The sequence below is a fragment of the Opisthocomus hoazin genome, chromosome 13 (assembly GCF_030867145.1).
Source record: "Opisthocomus hoazin isolate bOpiHoa1 chromosome 13, bOpiHoa1.hap1, whole genome shotgun sequence".
NCBI classification, from domain to species: domain Eukaryota; kingdom Metazoa; phylum Chordata; class Aves; order Opisthocomiformes; family Opisthocomidae; genus Opisthocomus; species Opisthocomus hoazin.
Window position 1 is genome coordinate 20156719 of NC_134426.1, and position 17202 is coordinate 20173920.

The 17202-nt window shown below is 40.9% G+C and overlaps 1 protein-coding gene across 4 annotated transcripts in view; it reads right to left on the reverse strand.

Moving 5' to 3' along the window:
* Positions 1-17202, reverse strand: part of GNB1L (G protein subunit beta 1 like) — a 43483-nt gene that overhangs the window by 6276 nt on the left and 20005 nt on the right. For 3 of the 4 annotated variants that reach the window (XM_075434752.1, XM_075434750.1, XM_075434749.1), the window contains 4 exons: positions 10727-10853; positions 10365-10490; positions 8173-8335; positions 4346-4444 (listed from right to left, as the gene is read on the reverse strand). In XM_075434752.1, coding sequence (XP_075290867.1) covers positions 4346-4444; positions 8173-8335; positions 10365-10490; positions 10727-10842 — 504 coding nt within the window. In that variant the 5' untranslated portion in view covers positions 10843-10853. Of the gene's footprint in view, positions 1-4345; positions 4445-8172; positions 8336-10364; positions 10491-10726; positions 10854-14494; positions 14600-17202 lie in introns of all 4 variants that reach the window. The other variant, XM_075434751.1, reaches the window with a different exon arrangement.

Here is a 17202-nt window from a genome sequence, read left to right on the forward strand (position 1 = left end):
GACATTGAAAGCAGTGTCATGCCTAAAGATTCCAGTTCCACATTGCCAAGTGTAGGGTTACACACAGGGATCATTTACCCAAGTGCACCACAGCACTTAAAGGTAAACACTGAACCTCTCATCAGGAATCTCTGGGTGAGTCACCAAGGGGTTAACGGGCGCCTGAGTCCCACTGTAACCAATTGAAAGCTATTTTGATTAATGATGTCACAGGCCAAAGGGCATGGCACCCTGGGCAGACACCTAATTTATTTAAGCCTCTGAAATAACTCAAAGAAGGGAACATTACTGGATTACATGTCACACTTAAGGAAAATATTCATCATTGCTCCAGCCAAAAGACTAATGACCCCGTGAGCAGTAACTGGTTACGTGAGTGAAGATGCAAATCCCTAATGAAAAGCAACTAAAAAACATGCATCTGTTAATGCCAGTTATTTCTTTAATAGGAGAAGAAACACCAAAATAGACACTGGGATTACGACCACCTCATGCAGGCCCATCTAAGAAATGTATCCCGTAGGTTATTCAGCTCTTCCCAAACACTGGCTGATCCTACAGGATTCGTTTGCTTGGTATCCAATTCAAAATAAAGGTAAAGGACATTTATAAAGAGTAAATTTTTACTGGTATCACATTACTGGATGAGGTTCTTCAAACTTCCTGGCTGTCAGTGGCATGATACAAACCTGCAGTGACCAAAGGCGCACTGCCCCTGTTAATGGTCCAGACTATTCTCCCACTGGTTATTATTTGTTCTAGGGGGAGTTAAACTAACAAGAGATGGGTGGTCGGGTAAGAGGACTGCTGAGCAAAAGCCTCATGTTCTTTCTCAGATTTATTCAGCCTGAAGAAGTGTTTAAATGAGGAATGGATCTCATTGAGCGGGGAAGAAAACTGCCCCTTAAAAGAAGGCAACCAAGGGGAAATCCCCTACATCACCTTTCTGAACAGGTCTGTCCACCCCTGGGATCCTGCGGGAGCCTCATTCCTTGCTCTATGAGCCCTGCTCTTTTGAAAAGGTAGGGAGCGTGCTCTGGCTAGAAAGGCTCACAAAGAAGTCTCTCATCATGCCCAGAACTGTGCACGAGTTTTCTGTCAAAATTTTGATTTGCTAAAATAATACAACATCAGAGCAGTGAATATATGTCAAATAGATGTGAATTAATGTTAACTCATCGGGTGTTTTGGGTGAAGAACACCCGTTTTTTAATACCAGGTGAAAAGTTAAAAAAAAATCTGAATGAAACGAACATTCCAGATTTTATGTATATCAAATAAAGGGTAAAACCTTCAAAGCAAAATGAAGTATTTCACAGGTACGTCAGTTAAGCTTAAAAAAAAGCCCCCAGTTTGGGAAGAAACACCCCCCCAAGCCCCTCACCCCCCCCCCCCATTGGTACTGCTCTGCTTTGAGCACGGCTCCTCCAGGGCCCTGGGGCTCTACAGCAGGCACAGCTTCCATTAGCTGATCCAACGAGGTTTAGATGGGCAGGGTCAGCTCCTCTGCTGCCCAAAACAGGATGGCCAGATTTCCAGAGGTGCTCATAACCCTTACGAAGATAAGGGAGATAGGTGAGCACTCAGCATTATGGGAAATGCCAACCAAAACTTTTTTTTTTTTTTTTTTTAATGCTATGAGTATCTTCGCCTAGATTTGAAAACCAGTAATTTGCAGCTGAGATCTAAGACAGGTCTATTTTAAAAACAAAGTGTTGTTTTCTGTGAAATGAAGGTCTCCCACACTTCTTCTTCCTGACTTTCCCTAACCATATGAAGTGTAATATTTCAGTGAGTACAAATACTTGAACAATAACAGCTACTGAAAGATCAGGGGAGCATTCAGCCTGACGCCTGGACTCGCCAAGCAGTGGTTCACAACGGCCTATTGATTTCAGTTCCTAATAACGGACACTTCTGGTGAAAAGTCTTCACCATTCATGTTCTGTTTCAGTGGAAAAATTAAATTATAAATCATTGCTCACCCTAAGCAGAGCATTTTGTTGTTGCATTTGGATAACTGTCAAGGAAGGAAGAAAAGGTGATCTGCTGTCAACTCAACAGGAATAATTGCTATAGTTTATATAAAGCAATAACTCTGCGTTTCCAGTTTCTACATGCATTATTCCTGTTGAATTATTTTGTTTGCACCATTACGCAACATGATGCCTTCTCCAAGGAGTGCAAAAAATTTAAGGGAAGACTATCCTTACTCCTGCAAATCCCACCCCACCCTATTAGTAATAGCAGGAAGGTGTGAAGCTGAAGGGACAATGTCTTTTAAAATATGAACCTTTACAAGGAAAAAAACCCACTGAATGAATGAATGTATTTAAGGACAGATCTAGTAAAATGAGGGGGAAAAAAAGCTTCAAAACAACAAAATAAACAGCTGCCAGCTTTTTAACTGCTTAGGAGAAGCCAGTGAGGCTGATCTGCAAGCCTAACCTAAGCCTCAGTTTCCTTCTGCTCTATAGTAAAGTTTCTCCTCCATGCTGCTGCTGGTAAGGTGTGTTGTTTCCCTGATACGTGGATCTTTTTTTGTTGGCATGCAGAAAAATGTGATGATACATGGCTGCAGCCCCTGAACTCCCTGTTGGACAACAACCCTGAGCATGCATCCTTCAGACCATTATGTGGCTCTCTCCACGTCAGCTTCTGCTTCAACTTGTTAATTTACTGTGCCATAACCAACGTCAAGCAGCCTCTTGGGCAACACGTTGCCCATAAGCGATGGCTTGGGGAGTGCCCATCTCCTGGGTATGTCTATATTGCCCAATGCAGTAATGTACAAAGAAATCCTGGATGGCCTCTATTTAGGAAGGGGTACAGCTGTGTTAGCTCGTGTTCTTCTGCTTTTATGGTTACAGGGTTATTCGGCCAGCTACTTCCAGCAAAACCACAAAACAGAACGCAGAGCATCACTTCGCTACACCACATATAATTAGTTGCCCTTAAGAGTATCCTCCTCCCCCATGCTTCTAAACCGTGTTGCACACATTTGTAAAAGAGCAAATACAGCTGTGAGACTGTAAGGGATTATCTGTCCTTGCCTGTTGCAGCCTAGGAAGTTGTGGTGACTTCCCAAAGCCAGAATTTGCATGGAATAATTTACCTCTCCCTGTTCCCAGTCCTCTGCTTTATCCCCACTGGCAACAAAAATAAAGACTACATAAAATTAAGACTCTGCACCTGCTCTGCTTCCTAGAGGAATAGCATTATTAATGCATGTAGAAAATACAGCAAGACAGAGGACTTTTTACACAGGCAAAAAAATTTTCAACACTGAACATTTCCTTGGTTATCTTCATCTTATTAAACTATGTCCAGGAGACAGAAAGCCCCATTCATTTCATTGAGTACTGAACACTGATTGCATTTTTAGGAGAAACTTTCTGTTTAATAAAAGCCTAATCAGTCTATTTAATTTTCCTTCTAATTTTTTTTACAGTTTTTAATTACACCATGGGACTTGAACTGTGGCCCCACCTACTTTTGTTTGAAGTCATCACCTGAATTCCTCTAGACTTCAGTTGGTTCAGGACCTTAAGTGAAGACACTAAGGCCTCAAATTCACAACTGATCGTAATTTTTTCAACTGAAACCTATAGAAATGTTCAGATAAACCTGCAGGAATAACATACTTGACATCAGCTCAGATGGTACTGCAGACCTATAACCGTATGTGGTCAGGGGGTCAAACTGGGAAAACTGGTGGCTTTGCCACCAATGCTTTGGAGATTTAGAGCCAGTCACTTAAACTCTTTCCTCCCCCTGCTGCCACCTTTTTGTATTACTTGTCTTTCACTGGTGGCACCCCATTAAACATTATTTGCTGAATATTCTGCAAACATGGGTTTTTTCATTAACTGCTTTTATTTACCTTTATGTCCAAACCATAAATATTTTGTTCCTGTTGTATGTGTGGAATAAAAATGTTCATAGAGTGCTTCCTTGTCCTGAGGGCACTGAAGTGAATGTAACCTGCCATTAAAATCACTGTTTTTAAGTAACCCAATCATTTCTCATCATTCTTAATGCAGCGAGAAACCATATCAAACAACTGGCTTTGGTAAGTCACTCATTTTCCTCTTGATTGATGCAAAAAACGTATCTGTCCTAAGGATACAAAGCTTTCCCTGAGCATTTGCAAATCTTCCATTAAAGCTTGGAAAGCTCTGTGAGTTACATTAAGGATGTTCACAAATCTTTTCCCCCTTTAATAGTATAATTACTTGATTGGTTTGATAATAAATCAAAATCCAAGTGAAGAAAGATTCATGTGCTTCATATAAAATGAATCACAGGAAAAACATTTCACAATTAGCAAGCACTCCTGCCGTACCTGCCATAGCTTCAGACACATGGGCATGCCCAGCTTGGCACCCACCTCTGGCTTCAAGGTACAGACTGACGTCTTGGATGGCAGCTCCAAAACCTGAACCTGACATCAGGAAAACAAGAGTATTTGGTCAGGCTCCAGGTCAAAATTCTGCTGTTAAAAACACAAGTCTTTCAAGGTGATTATGGCTAGTATAAGCTCTTCCAGTAAAAACTGTCTGGAGGAAACTTAGGAATGCATGTTAAGTTGGAGCTGTAGGGGAATCTACAGCTATCTATATAAATGCACTGTCTTAGGAAAGACCAGACGAAACTGCTAGAATTAACACATACTTTTCTTCCACTCTTCTCTTTAATCTGTATTATAGTCTTCTTTCCATACAGTAGCTGGTACTGTGCATACGCTAGATAACATTGCAGACCGCTGAATCTGAAAGCACTTCCCTGCTTCCTCTCCCTTTCCCCTTTTTCCATCTCTGTTGCTAATTTTTTTGTTATATTCACTTGTGGACACTTGCATTGTCTCCTCTGTTCTGTCACAGTAACACAGAGCTTGCACGGAAATATAGGTAATATATGTATCTAAGGTGGACTTTTTATTTACTGGCTGACTGCACTAACGAAATGTAAACCCAGAATTATCTGCTCATGCAGGCTGGAGCAGTGATGGCATACAGGTATTTCAAACACAATATTGTCTGACCCTATTCAAAGCAGGGTCAAACAATATTGTGTTAAACACCTGCTCCCTGTCTGCATAGCAGCTTCCACTGTTCCTTGCACTGAGGGTAGTGAATTATGGATCTGGGGTTTTGGGGGTTTGTTGGTTTTTTTTCAGCATGGGGCAAGTCTTTCCTCTGCCAAGGAAGTAGCTCATTTCCACTTCAGGAAGATGGCAGGCAAGATCAGGGGAGTCTGCCTCTGCAGTTTGGCACTAGAAGGTTTTCAGTCTCTTGATTGACACGGAAGTGCCTTGCTCTGGGCTGATTCTCAAGCCTGGAACTATGGAGAAACAGAAGTTCTTAGGTATCAAAAACTTGCTGCCAGGAACATTGCTGTTTCTCAAATGCATACTTAATCACTAAGGTGCTGTTTTATTTTAATTAAATAAACAATGGTCTGCATTATCTCATAAAATTAAAGGACTCTGAACATTTGATAAAGCCAGCATCACCAGCCATTCTAGGCTATTTCAGAATGTGCAAAAGCCCAGCAGTGCTGTTGGACAGCCCCAGTCATGTGAATCTCCTTAAGCATCTGAGATGAGGTACTACACAAATATGGCTCCTCTGGGAGCCATCACTCGTGACCACGGCAGCTGCGATGGCTTTCCAATCCCATACCTTTAGTTCAAAGCTTGCCAGAACATCTTCCTATTTCTAGAGGTTGTCAGCTGGCCTGCCAAAGGCCAGCTGCACTCCAGGGCTGCAAGTCGACAAGGTACTAAACACAATATACAGAACACTTTCTAAAGCCACTTAGCAACGGAGCGGGGAATTATTCTCCAGATTTGAGGAGTGGAGACTACAGCAAAGAGCCAGCCGATATGCAGACCAAACCTATGAACAGACCAAAGTTTGATCATCTGGGAATTCTGCTTCTCTGGAGCTACACTCTTAACAAAAGATGCTTTTCTCTTGGCAACTTTTCTGCTATCAACATAATGACCAAGTTAGCTATTGCAGGAAATGGGTTATAAGTATGAAGATGACCCGCTCCCACCTTGTGTCTTTCATCACTGGCTCTCCAAAGGGCATTGCCTCCTAGACAAGACTGAAACTGCAACTTTTACATAATAAGGAAGTGTAAGTGCGCTGTGATAAACGCACTTCTGCAGGTTAAAAGAAAAAAAATACAACCGCGCGTTACCTTGATTAAAAACGGACTAACTGGTACAAGGGCTACAGCTGGGCTTGCAAAGGACAAAAGGCAAGCTCAAAGATGACAAAAGGTTTTTGCAGAAGGCAAGCAGGCATGAGCTGCCCATGCTAGATTGACAGTTCCAGAGACTGTCTGCATTAGAGGCAACTGAGACCTAGAAATAAATACTTTTTCATATATTTTGACAACTGTAACCTAAAACTTGAAGTTCTGTGTTTATATTGGTTTTGCTTAATAGGAGAAAGATTTGCCTTTGCCTGAGGTTAATAGTGTTCCTGGGTGGCTAAAACTGGCCACAAGGAAACACACCCTTTTTCTTTTTCACATTAATAAAGCTTTTAACATGTTTCTGGCAAATTGGCAAGAAAAGTGCATGTAACTCATAATTGGTGATTTAAATGTAATCATGAACAAATAAATGCCTGTTCAGATCTCATTATTTATGGACTGAACCTGCTTTAAGACAAAATTACTCTTTTTTTGGGCACCAGCCAAGCATAAACACTTATTAAGTCTTAATTTTAATCATAAGCTGCAAATGTACTATGTCTCACACAGTGCTGCCTATTTGGAAGCACTATATATTATGGGAGCTTATGTGAATTTATTGAAACCTGACACAGTTCTAATGTAAAGGCTCATACACAGAGTGGAACTCTTTTACCTCAGGAGACAGCAAATCATTACCAGTTTGCAAGGCCCAAGCAAAAAGAAAAAAGAAAACAAAACAGAGATGAGTTGCAAGAGACATTGGGGTAAACATCATCTCGTGGATCAGATGATGCCTTGTTACCAGAACGCGTGTGTGTATTCTCTGCCTGACACAAAACCTCTTCTCCTGCTGACACAAGAATGCACTTGTCAATATAGTTTGATTTCAATATTATTGAGCACTGCTGTAAAATGGAGGGAGTTCTTTGTTTGATCAGAACAACGTCTGGGACTTGGAATGGCTGTATTTACTGGTACAGTGCTTGTGTCTACAGACTTATTTCTGTAAAAGGCTGAACATTCTGGCTGTGAGCCAACAAAGTACTTAAATATGTGCTTAACTTCGGAATAATGAAAAGTTCACATTTTCCTGCAACACAGGCACCATTCCCACTTATTACTTTGTATATAAAATATGCAGCTTTCAGTTTCAAGATATGCATCCTATAGTCCAGAAAATCATGTGACCTTTTATGCTCATGAACAATTTTCAGTTAGCTACAATATTTCTTTTCATATTTATACCATTTTTTCTTTAATAATTTTTGTGTGTGTGATGTCCTCAAGTAGTCCTTCAAAGAAAACAAAAATATAATTTCTACAAAGCAGAAGTGGAAATTGCCAACAAAGCTGTCAGTCAATGATTGCTGTGATAATGGGTATTAGATGTGGACTTATCCAGTAGGAACTGAAACGGACCCTACAATTATCTCACACTGAGCAAACCTCGGGCCACTAATAGTAATTCAACTATTTCCAGCCCAAGTACCATTTAAAGAATTAGCCCCGGGTGAAAGACCACATATCGCATTACAGATCACCTGCACCTCCCCTTCTCTCATCAAACACAACTTTCAGCTTCAGATGGAAGACGAGTACCTCCATCTGATGACAGACTTTCTGACCATTAGGTCCCCAGAAGCACTCCGGTTCACCTTTAAGAGTGTTCACAAGCACCAGAGGAGTTTTCAGAACTCCTGCATATGAAAGACCAGCAGCAGCTGCAAATACTTAAATCTCAGACAAATCTTGGGGTGGTATCCGTGTTATCAGAGCATGAGTTATATAATTCAGTCATCTTTCTGGCAGGTACAATCAGTGATTAGAACCCCTAAAGGTTCCTTGTGCTGCCTTCTCTTGAGTACAGAATTCCAGAGCAATGATGTTTTCCCTTCTGAACTATCTCATTTCAAAACCAAAAGCAATCTCCCAAGCACCAGAAGAAGAGAAACTTCGTACCTCCTCCAGGGCTTTGGCTGCCATGGCCATTAGCCAGCGTCCCGGTGCCACCCTCAGCAGAGAGCATCTGCAGAATCCCACATTCTCCATGAAGACAGAATCCGTCACTGAAGTCCGTCCCTCTGCTAAATCCCACAAGCAGATCCTCTGGTCACGGCCCTGACTGTTACAGTAAAACAAGTTATCCATGAGCAGCAGGTCTGAGGAAGCCTGCTTTCCCACAGGTGAGTATCTCCAAGTTGGGTCTTTAACATGCAGTAAAGGAGTGAGCCCAGTACAGCTTCGGAGGGGGTGTTAATTGGGTCTTCCATGAAGCATACCATGCAGACCACCACCCTTCTGACTGCAAAACCGGCCAATAGGTTCAAAAGTGACCGGGAGGAGGGAGGACCTGAGGGTCAGTCAGATACACTGCGGTCACAGTTAGCCATGTTTCGTTGTGAAGAGAGACTTGATCAAACACAGTTATGCTGTTTATATGTGTGTATGTATTTATGAAGTCTCATGAGTATTTGAACATTTTCATAATAAAGATACTTACATTTTACCATTGTTTAGATCTAATTTAAAAGGAAACAGAAGTGTCCAGAGAGTAACACATTTAATACTCTTTCACCCTAGCAATGAAGTAGAAATGTCGGGAGTGTTGACAGCTGAAAGACAAATAGCAAGACAACAAAGACCGCAATGAAGACTAATATAAAGCGACAGTTATTCAGTGGTCAACATCCCACAGCCACAGGGAGGGCAGCAAAGACTGTTGTGACTGTGTACTTGTGGAGACAACAGGAGAGGGACTGGCAGTGCAAGGAGTAGCAGGATTTAAACAACAAAACACTGTGGTTAAAACATCCAAAACCAGAGAACCAGCGGCTGCATTGCCGATGTACGAGTGCAGCTCGTGCAGAGACTTCTCTGCAAACCTCTCCGTCCCACAGAAAGGTCCGTGTGTTGCTCCCAGACATTAAAACCGAGGAGGCCAGACGAAGGGCACAGCATCAATTGCTACGTATTTACATGATCCCACTGGCTCTGGAACAGTGTACCACTGCGGAGAAGCTTCCAACCCACAAACTACAGTAGCACAGGATGTGTGTCCTTATGTTATCACCTGGGACAAGGAGTCATCAAAAATCCCTTATCCGTTTCTTATTTTAATTAGCAGTGTCACCTGATGGAAGTATGAAACCAAAACAGAGGCAGAGGCAAATCTACAGACTGCTGGGACTTCTTCAGTGTCAATACAGAAACTCCCATCTGCTGTTCAGACGAGTGACAAACTGTCAAAACATTTATAGCGCTGGGCATACAAACAATGAGGTGCTGCAAGAAATTGTTGTGATTTAGCTTTAGAACAGAGAAACAAAAAATACAGGTAACTGCTGTCCTAAAATTGCACTGCTATGTGAACTGTTATAAATATACATCAAAAATAGAGGTATGGAAAAACTCTATAATTATACAAACAAAGCTCATTCAGTATGATTTTATGGAAGAGAGTGTTGATAATTGTACTTAAGCAGATAACATATAAATGCTAATGAGTTCCACTGTATATCATAAGAGATGTCTTCTCTAGATAAACATGTCAGAACACCTCCTAGTCATGCAGACAGTTTGGCATCGACTCTAGATCACCTGTCTAATCCAAAGTACACAAATCTTCCCAACCTTCCCTTGCTAAATGAGAACAGAAGATATTTTGCAACAAAGCAAAGGCGTGCAACTCAGCATTCTTGCTCATTTTCAGTCTTCCATTCTCCATCTCTGATTCTTCACTTCCTTCCTTACCTTTTCTCTCTCCCTTCTATTTATAAACTCTTTATATCAGTTTTGATCTTCCCTGAGAACCAGATGTGAAGCACTTGTCAACTTCAAATCCAAGTGTATTTCCTTTACCCAATGGCCTCACCTGATCTCAGTGCAGTAAAAAAGACACTATGGACCCCAAGTTGTTGCAATGTAGTCACACATAGATCATAAAGAAATTAATCATAACATTTTTTACACTTTTTGTTGTACTGTTTTTCTGGGGTTTTTTTGTACTTTGTACATTTCCATATGTGTTGGAGAGACTTTCAGTGACTCCAGAAATAAGAGATTCCTTTTTTTCTCTCTTTTTTTTTTTTTTCCCTTCTTCAGTCATCACAGAAGCAAGAATAAGCTCACTGGGTTTTGCCTGCTTTGCTAACCTGAGGAGCCTGTCTTTACCACCCATTGTCTCCACGCAGTAGACAGATTTTCTTCCATGGCCATCCAGTGCTGTGTCCACTCTGTGTGTTTTCAGGTTCCAGACATGGATAAGCCCATTCTCAGACCTGGCAGTAAGAACAGATGCTTTCAGTGTGACCGCAGCAGACAATCCCGTAAGACAGTCTGATATTTTTTTTTTCCCAAAACTGAAGCCGTTATGTACAAAGATAACACACCTGTCATTCACCAGTCATGCATTTTTTTGTTTTCTCCAGATACAATTCATCTAAATAATACACTTTGTTTTAAAAGCAAATGTCCACGTGATGCTGAACTCAGCCAGAAATCCTCATTCACTTACCCAGAGAAAAGAAGGGGGGCATCAGGTTCTTGGCTGCCACAGGAAAAGTGCAGAGTGTGGACTGCAGCACTGGTACCTCTGAGAACAAACTCTGGATCTGGAGGTGGCAGAGCCATCGAGCAATGAACTGGGGGAGTGAGAAGAAGACACAAATGTCATAGAGGATAAGGCAGCCTAAAGTGAAATTACAACTTTAAATACATTCTGATGAGGACATTTGCTGTTCCTAGTCACTTTCATCTTTGAATTACCATTATTGGATGTTATTTCTATTTGCCAGTGTGAAGTATTTCCTCTTCACATCTACTGAGCAAGCAGCTGTCAAATCTGCTTTTTGCTGCATTCCTTTTTAAGCAAGGTAAGTGCCGAGCTGGCCATGCGTATGCACCTCTTGCGCACTTGTAAATACCAAACTGTTCAGCTGTTCTCCCTGCTGCAAAAAGGAAGAGCTACAAAATGCAAGAAACTGGATACCCATAATTTCAGCGGGCAAGCAATTTATCATTCCGCTAAGCCCCTTGGCAAGTCTTTCCCCTTCCTCCCCATAAACATACTGTGCTTTCCACTCTCAACCACTTACAGAAAAACACTGCAGTGAATATCAACTGAAAAGAATTTCAGATGAGAGTTATGATCACTTTTACACAAGAATCCCATTACTGCCAAGTGCTTGAATTTTCAGTTCCAAGCATGGTTCCTTAAAAGAAGAAATGCAGTATTTCATGCTAACTTAGTGACTACTGTGTTAAACATTTTATTCCAAGAGATTTGTATTCCCCAAAGGATTGATAAAAAGAGACGGGTGCTTTCGGCTTTATATCATCAGTTCAAACGTGGTCCGAGTCAGCAAAGAACAGGACAAGCACGTGGGGAAGCATGTTGCCCCGTGTGACGTGGGAAACCTGAAGGACAGTTTATTATGCGCTCAGAGGGACAGTTTGTGTGATCTGATCAGGCACGCTCTTACTGATCTGCCACCTTCGCCAAGTACTTCCATTCCCCTTTGCAGGCAGTTGTGCACAAGCACCGAAGAAGGACAGGGATGACTTTTCTGTTTTGACTTGCAGCAAATGACCCTCCAGACCTGTGCTGGGACAAGGCAACCAGCAGCTATGACTGTCAGTACAAAAAAGGACAGCTTTTGCCACTACAGATGTCAACTCTCATCACTCTTCCCCGTTCATGCATATATTAAAGTGGATTAAACAGAAAGTTTTCTGTGTTCAGAAAGGGAAGATCAGAAGGTGATTTCTGCCTGCTGGTTCACAGCAGAGGAATTGCAGAGAGTCAGAACAGACTGCTAGAGCTACAAGTTACACGGTAAATTAACACAGCTCAACTTTTGTCATCTCACCTCAGTATCAGCTTTTGCATTGTGTTTAATGGATGCACTTGCTATTGCACCTCATCTGCAGGTCTACCTTGAGTGTTTATAGATCAGTAATCACCACGGTATCTATAGGTCCTAATTAAACACACTTATCTTTTAGGACTAGTGATGAAACAGGATTCTTCAGCATAATGTGCAGTTCTCCCTCAATAGCACTGTGTAATTAGGTATGAAAATAATGAGCTCAGTGGACAACCTCCGTGTTTCAGTGCCCTGACTCATCTGTTTTATGATGTTGTCTGATGATCTAGGCTCACGACAGGCTGGAGTAAATTTTCAGATATTACACGATGTACAGGTTCGCCCCCATGGTGACATCCAGCTCCCAAGTGTCTGTCTGTAACACGCTCTGTGTTATGAACCTGCTAGACTAAGGATTTTGTCACCAAAGGTCACCTCTTTGGGACACTACAGCTGTATGCTGTTGCTCTCAGAATGACACTTTGTAGGACTATATGTAAATAAAATAGTAGGTAGGCGGCTTGTCAGAGGAGCGGGCTCCCTCTTCATGGTGGAACGGCCCTGGGTTACTGCACTGAGCAAGGAAGACAAAATAGAACTGAGTCAACCCAGAGGCTGTCTGGGATTACAAGGCAGGTTTTTAATAGCATTTTTCTAATTACTGACACAGAAGTTTTTGCTGACAGGCAGCAACTGTGTACATGGCTGTGGGAAGGGTTTTACCCGGCATGAAACAGACGCTACTAATGCATGTCTTTACAAGGACAGTATTTCAGAAAAATCCTTAGACTGGCTACAGGAAAAAAAAAAACAAAACTGAAAACATACTTTCTAGCTGCAAGCAAATGAAGTGACTTTTTGCTCCTTGGAGCCTGGTTCTTTGCTTTTTTTGCTAATCAGATATGTGAATCTGGAAATTTGGCTTAATATTAAACCTGTATCATTTTTTATTGGGCATATGACTCCTTATTACTTCACGTCATGACTCAGCAGATGAATGGCAATGGGACAGTATTAAGCATCTTATTTTTCTTCCAGCAAGTGCTAACCTATAAAAATTGCATCTGTGCTGTATTTTTCATCCAGAAGCTTGGACAAGTCACTTAAGACGAAGATTTAATTAAAAGTTCTTAGTTACCTAAATCAGTAGAAAGTCCCATGAGGTCCCAAATAGGTGGAAATTTGGTGCATCAGTGCCTTAAAACCTCCAAGAAAGCATCTATCCTGTTCCCACTGACATAAGCATCCTCAAAAAAATGACATTTAGCCTACCTTTAACTCACCAGGTAGCTCAATATCTCTACTTTACTTAGAGGGATAATGAAATACATCGTGGCATACTAATAGATAATGGTTATACCATGCTTTGCTAAGCAGACAGCTACAAACATGCTAAATATGATGACTGTGTGATGGTTAAAGCCCCTGGGTAAATTTTTCAAAAGTCCATCATTTAGAAGCTCAAGACTAATTTTCAAATGAATTTTCAATCCTAAATTGCTAGGACTTTTTAAAGTTTCACCCCAGGTGTCTGAAAACGAGTTCTCTAATTAGCACAACATTTATTTTCTTGTTAACTCCATCTAGCCTCAGGGAGACCAATCTGTTCTTGTTAACTGGGGATATCCGCAGCAAATTTAATTAAAAGAATTTCCTTAGTATTTAGGCTGGTCTGGGAGGAAAATGTGGCTCAAAGATTCGAACAAGCAAAGTGCAACCTACAGAAGAAAGTTCATTTAAAAGCATCGCAGGGCTAGACTATGTGTTTGTCCCTGAGAGATCCTCATGCTATGACTCCTGCCTCCTGTGGAGGGACATTAAAAGATATGAATCATTTTGCTTATCGCATTATTTGTTTGCAAGAGGGTACCACCAGTAAAGATGCAACACCTCATTAACACACTCTTGGTTTTTAAAAGATGTTCTGCGTTTTATTTCTTCCAGCCTTCCCTGTGCTGGTAACAGCATCCTCCTTCAGGGGCTGAGTTACACTCCGATGTGATACAGACAACCTGAAGTATTTTTCACAAGGTGCACTGCAAACCTTGCGCTCCTGCATAGTTTATATTTGCTCTGCAAGAGGGGAGTGGAAACACGAGCTGTTCAGATTAGTGTTTCAATTAGCAAACGGCTATGCGCACCACTCATTAGGTACTAAAAAGGGTTGTGTCTAAAAAAATGCTTCTACTAAATGCCACAACAATTGAGTTTCCTTCAAAATTACATTATTTTAAAGAACAATTCACTAGTAATATCCCTTGTAAAACTTACTTTAAGTTGCAATTAGAATAACCTTCAAACCATTTTAATTTCTATGCAGTGCTATTCCAGTATCATCACTTCAGCATTTGATATTAAAAAGTTAAGCTTTTATTTAATGAGAGTAATTTAAAATATGTAAATGTCAAAAGGATTACCTTAGAAAAATCTCTTGGAGAATTAAAAACATTAACAGATTCCCACAGGAAAAATTCCAGCAGAATTCAGCAACTCTCCTGTTCCCACTCCTGTCACTTGTATTTCTATCACACATTGAAGCAAAAACAAATTGCTATTAAAATATCATCCAAACACCCTCCTCCCCCTACAAACTCCACAGTTCAGTTTGAGATACCAATGGCTCAAGCAAAGGCAAGAAAAAATCCTCTTCTTTTTTTCTTTAGGCTTATTTAGAGTAGTAAAAACTCAGCGGTAAAAGAGCTTTTTCAGGTACAGGAGAAATAAATCTCTCTAGGCATGTCTGGCAAACTGATTTGGGACTGAAACCAGCAGCTGTGCAGACATAATTACTACTGCAAATTATTCAACACATCCAGGTGTGCTCACAAACAGATACATGAAATCCCTGTTATTTTTAAAAAATTCCTAGTCTACCAGGTGCCAACGTCCCAAAGGAAAAATCAGAGTAAAGAACGAGTTCAGGAAGATGTGAATAAATTGTTCTTCCCCCTTTCCAGGCTGTTTCTTTCTCATTCATACAAAAGCCCTTTTTTAGCCTGCCCTTCTGTGCCTACCTGCACTCACTCAGAAGTTCTGTGACACTCTGCCACGTTGTACAGCGTAGCTCTAGTGCATGAGCGTGCTTTCAAAGTGGAAGTTGCAGGTGCAGAGAAGTTGGTGGAAATAAAAGACCCCCTCAAATGAACAGAGCAATGCAAACAATTTTTTTATTCCAATACATTTACAATCTCCAGCGTTAAAATACAGCAGGCAGCCCTTGCAGTATGAGCTTTCTAAACACAATATTCCTGTGTTTCCAGCCTGTAACCCACTGCAGACAACTGGGTTTCATAGTGGTGAAACTATGAACCATGGTCTGCCCAAGAAACCCTCGTAACACGGCTGCCTGCGGATACCACGGCCCTTCCTTGTGCTGCCTTGCTAGTGTGGGAGATCCTGGAGTAGCAAAGGTTGACCAGGAGGGTCCCAGCAGAACCCGAGTCACCTCACTGAATTATGCCAGAACACAGCGGGACTTGGAAACATCTTAGACACCCCTGGTTGATGCAAAATGCTGCCTGGTTACATCGCACTTCTAGGAAGAGGAGAACAAGAGTTTAGGGCTACAAGACCCATTTAGTGAGTAGTATTTCCATATATACTTAAAAGAGATTCCAGACAAATCTGCACAAGCTGAATGAGTTGAAGTTCACCGCATCTGACTGCAAAAGTGAATTTTTATAGGTTATTGGCTACGAAAGGTCTGAAAGCAGGTATATGGTTTGGTAAACAAATAATTCTTCAGACGTATTGTGACAATTTTTTAAGCCTCACTTTTCATTTTGCATGTACAAACCAAAAAATGACAGAACTCACTGAAACAGGGAAGTCAGCAATAGAAAGGGATGTTGCGAGGCAGTTATCTGAAGAACTCTGTTTGCACCTGAGGTGCAAAGTAACTGACTGTGCAAAGCAATACCTTTTCGTGTCCTGTAACGAGCTAACACATACAAAACACTGAGGGAAGAATGAAACAGCTACTTAGGATAAAATCCAAAATTAAAAGCCAGGCAGCCTGCTTTTCGCATTCTTATCTCTGTCCCCCCAAACATATGATATATCTGTTGTGTGCAAAGACAGAAACATGCACTAGTAAAAGTAAAATCAGTGGAAGCTTTATAGCAACTGCCTGCACAGATCAAGAGGTGTGGGAGTGCTACACAAATAGTTGCAAAGGTCAGAGCCTCAGAATATATGAAAATTCACTCATCAGTCAACTAACACCGCAGCTTTCAGTTTAAAGCTCCCTTTTCTATCTTTGGTGCTAAATTAAGACATAAAATGTATCACACTTCTAGGATTTCTTTAAAGGTAATTTAAAAATGAATTTATTTCAAGTAGAAGTTAGAAAACAGTAGAAATCTTTAAGTCAAGAAATTCATTTCAAGCAGAAACCAGAATTAGTAGAAGTTTCTGATTTAACCAGTAAAAAGTACTAATAAAGCACTCTTAATTTTCAGGAGTAAGGATAACAACATGCTTTCTCTTACATTGGTTATTTTTCATTATTATCATCCACTTATGACTACCAAAGTAGAGATTAAGCACAGTGATATAGATTTGTATTTCATATGTGACTTCAAAACCTAAAATGAAAAAAAAAAATCACAAAAGTGGACTGGGAGCATTCATCAGCATGCTTGTGCTTGCACTGGAAAATACAGTGTCTAGGTACTGCAGTCAGATTTCTAGATAGAATTCTCTTGCTTGCAAAACTTGCTAGTTAGAGACACATGAATGCCAAAAAGAATGCAATGATTTCTATGACCGAGCTGTACAATCCTTTATTAACGGATATCATAAACCTGTTGCCACACAGCCAACATTGCCACTGGCAAGAGTCCTTCCTTCTATCTGTTGGGAACACTAAATGCTGTCAGAGCTTTCATTCCCAATAGTCACCAAACCATTTCTAATGACTAACAATGACTCCCTGCTCAGAAAAACATTCAGAAGTCTCATTCTGAGAAGTGCTGAGAACCTCCATTTCCCATTGACTGCCAAGGAAGTTAGGAGTTCATCTGCTCTCAGAAGCTTCCCCAAATTACCTTCTCTCCTGACATTTAGGCAATGAATGACGGACACTTCCACATTTTAATAGTCAATGGGCAGATAGCAAACAAAA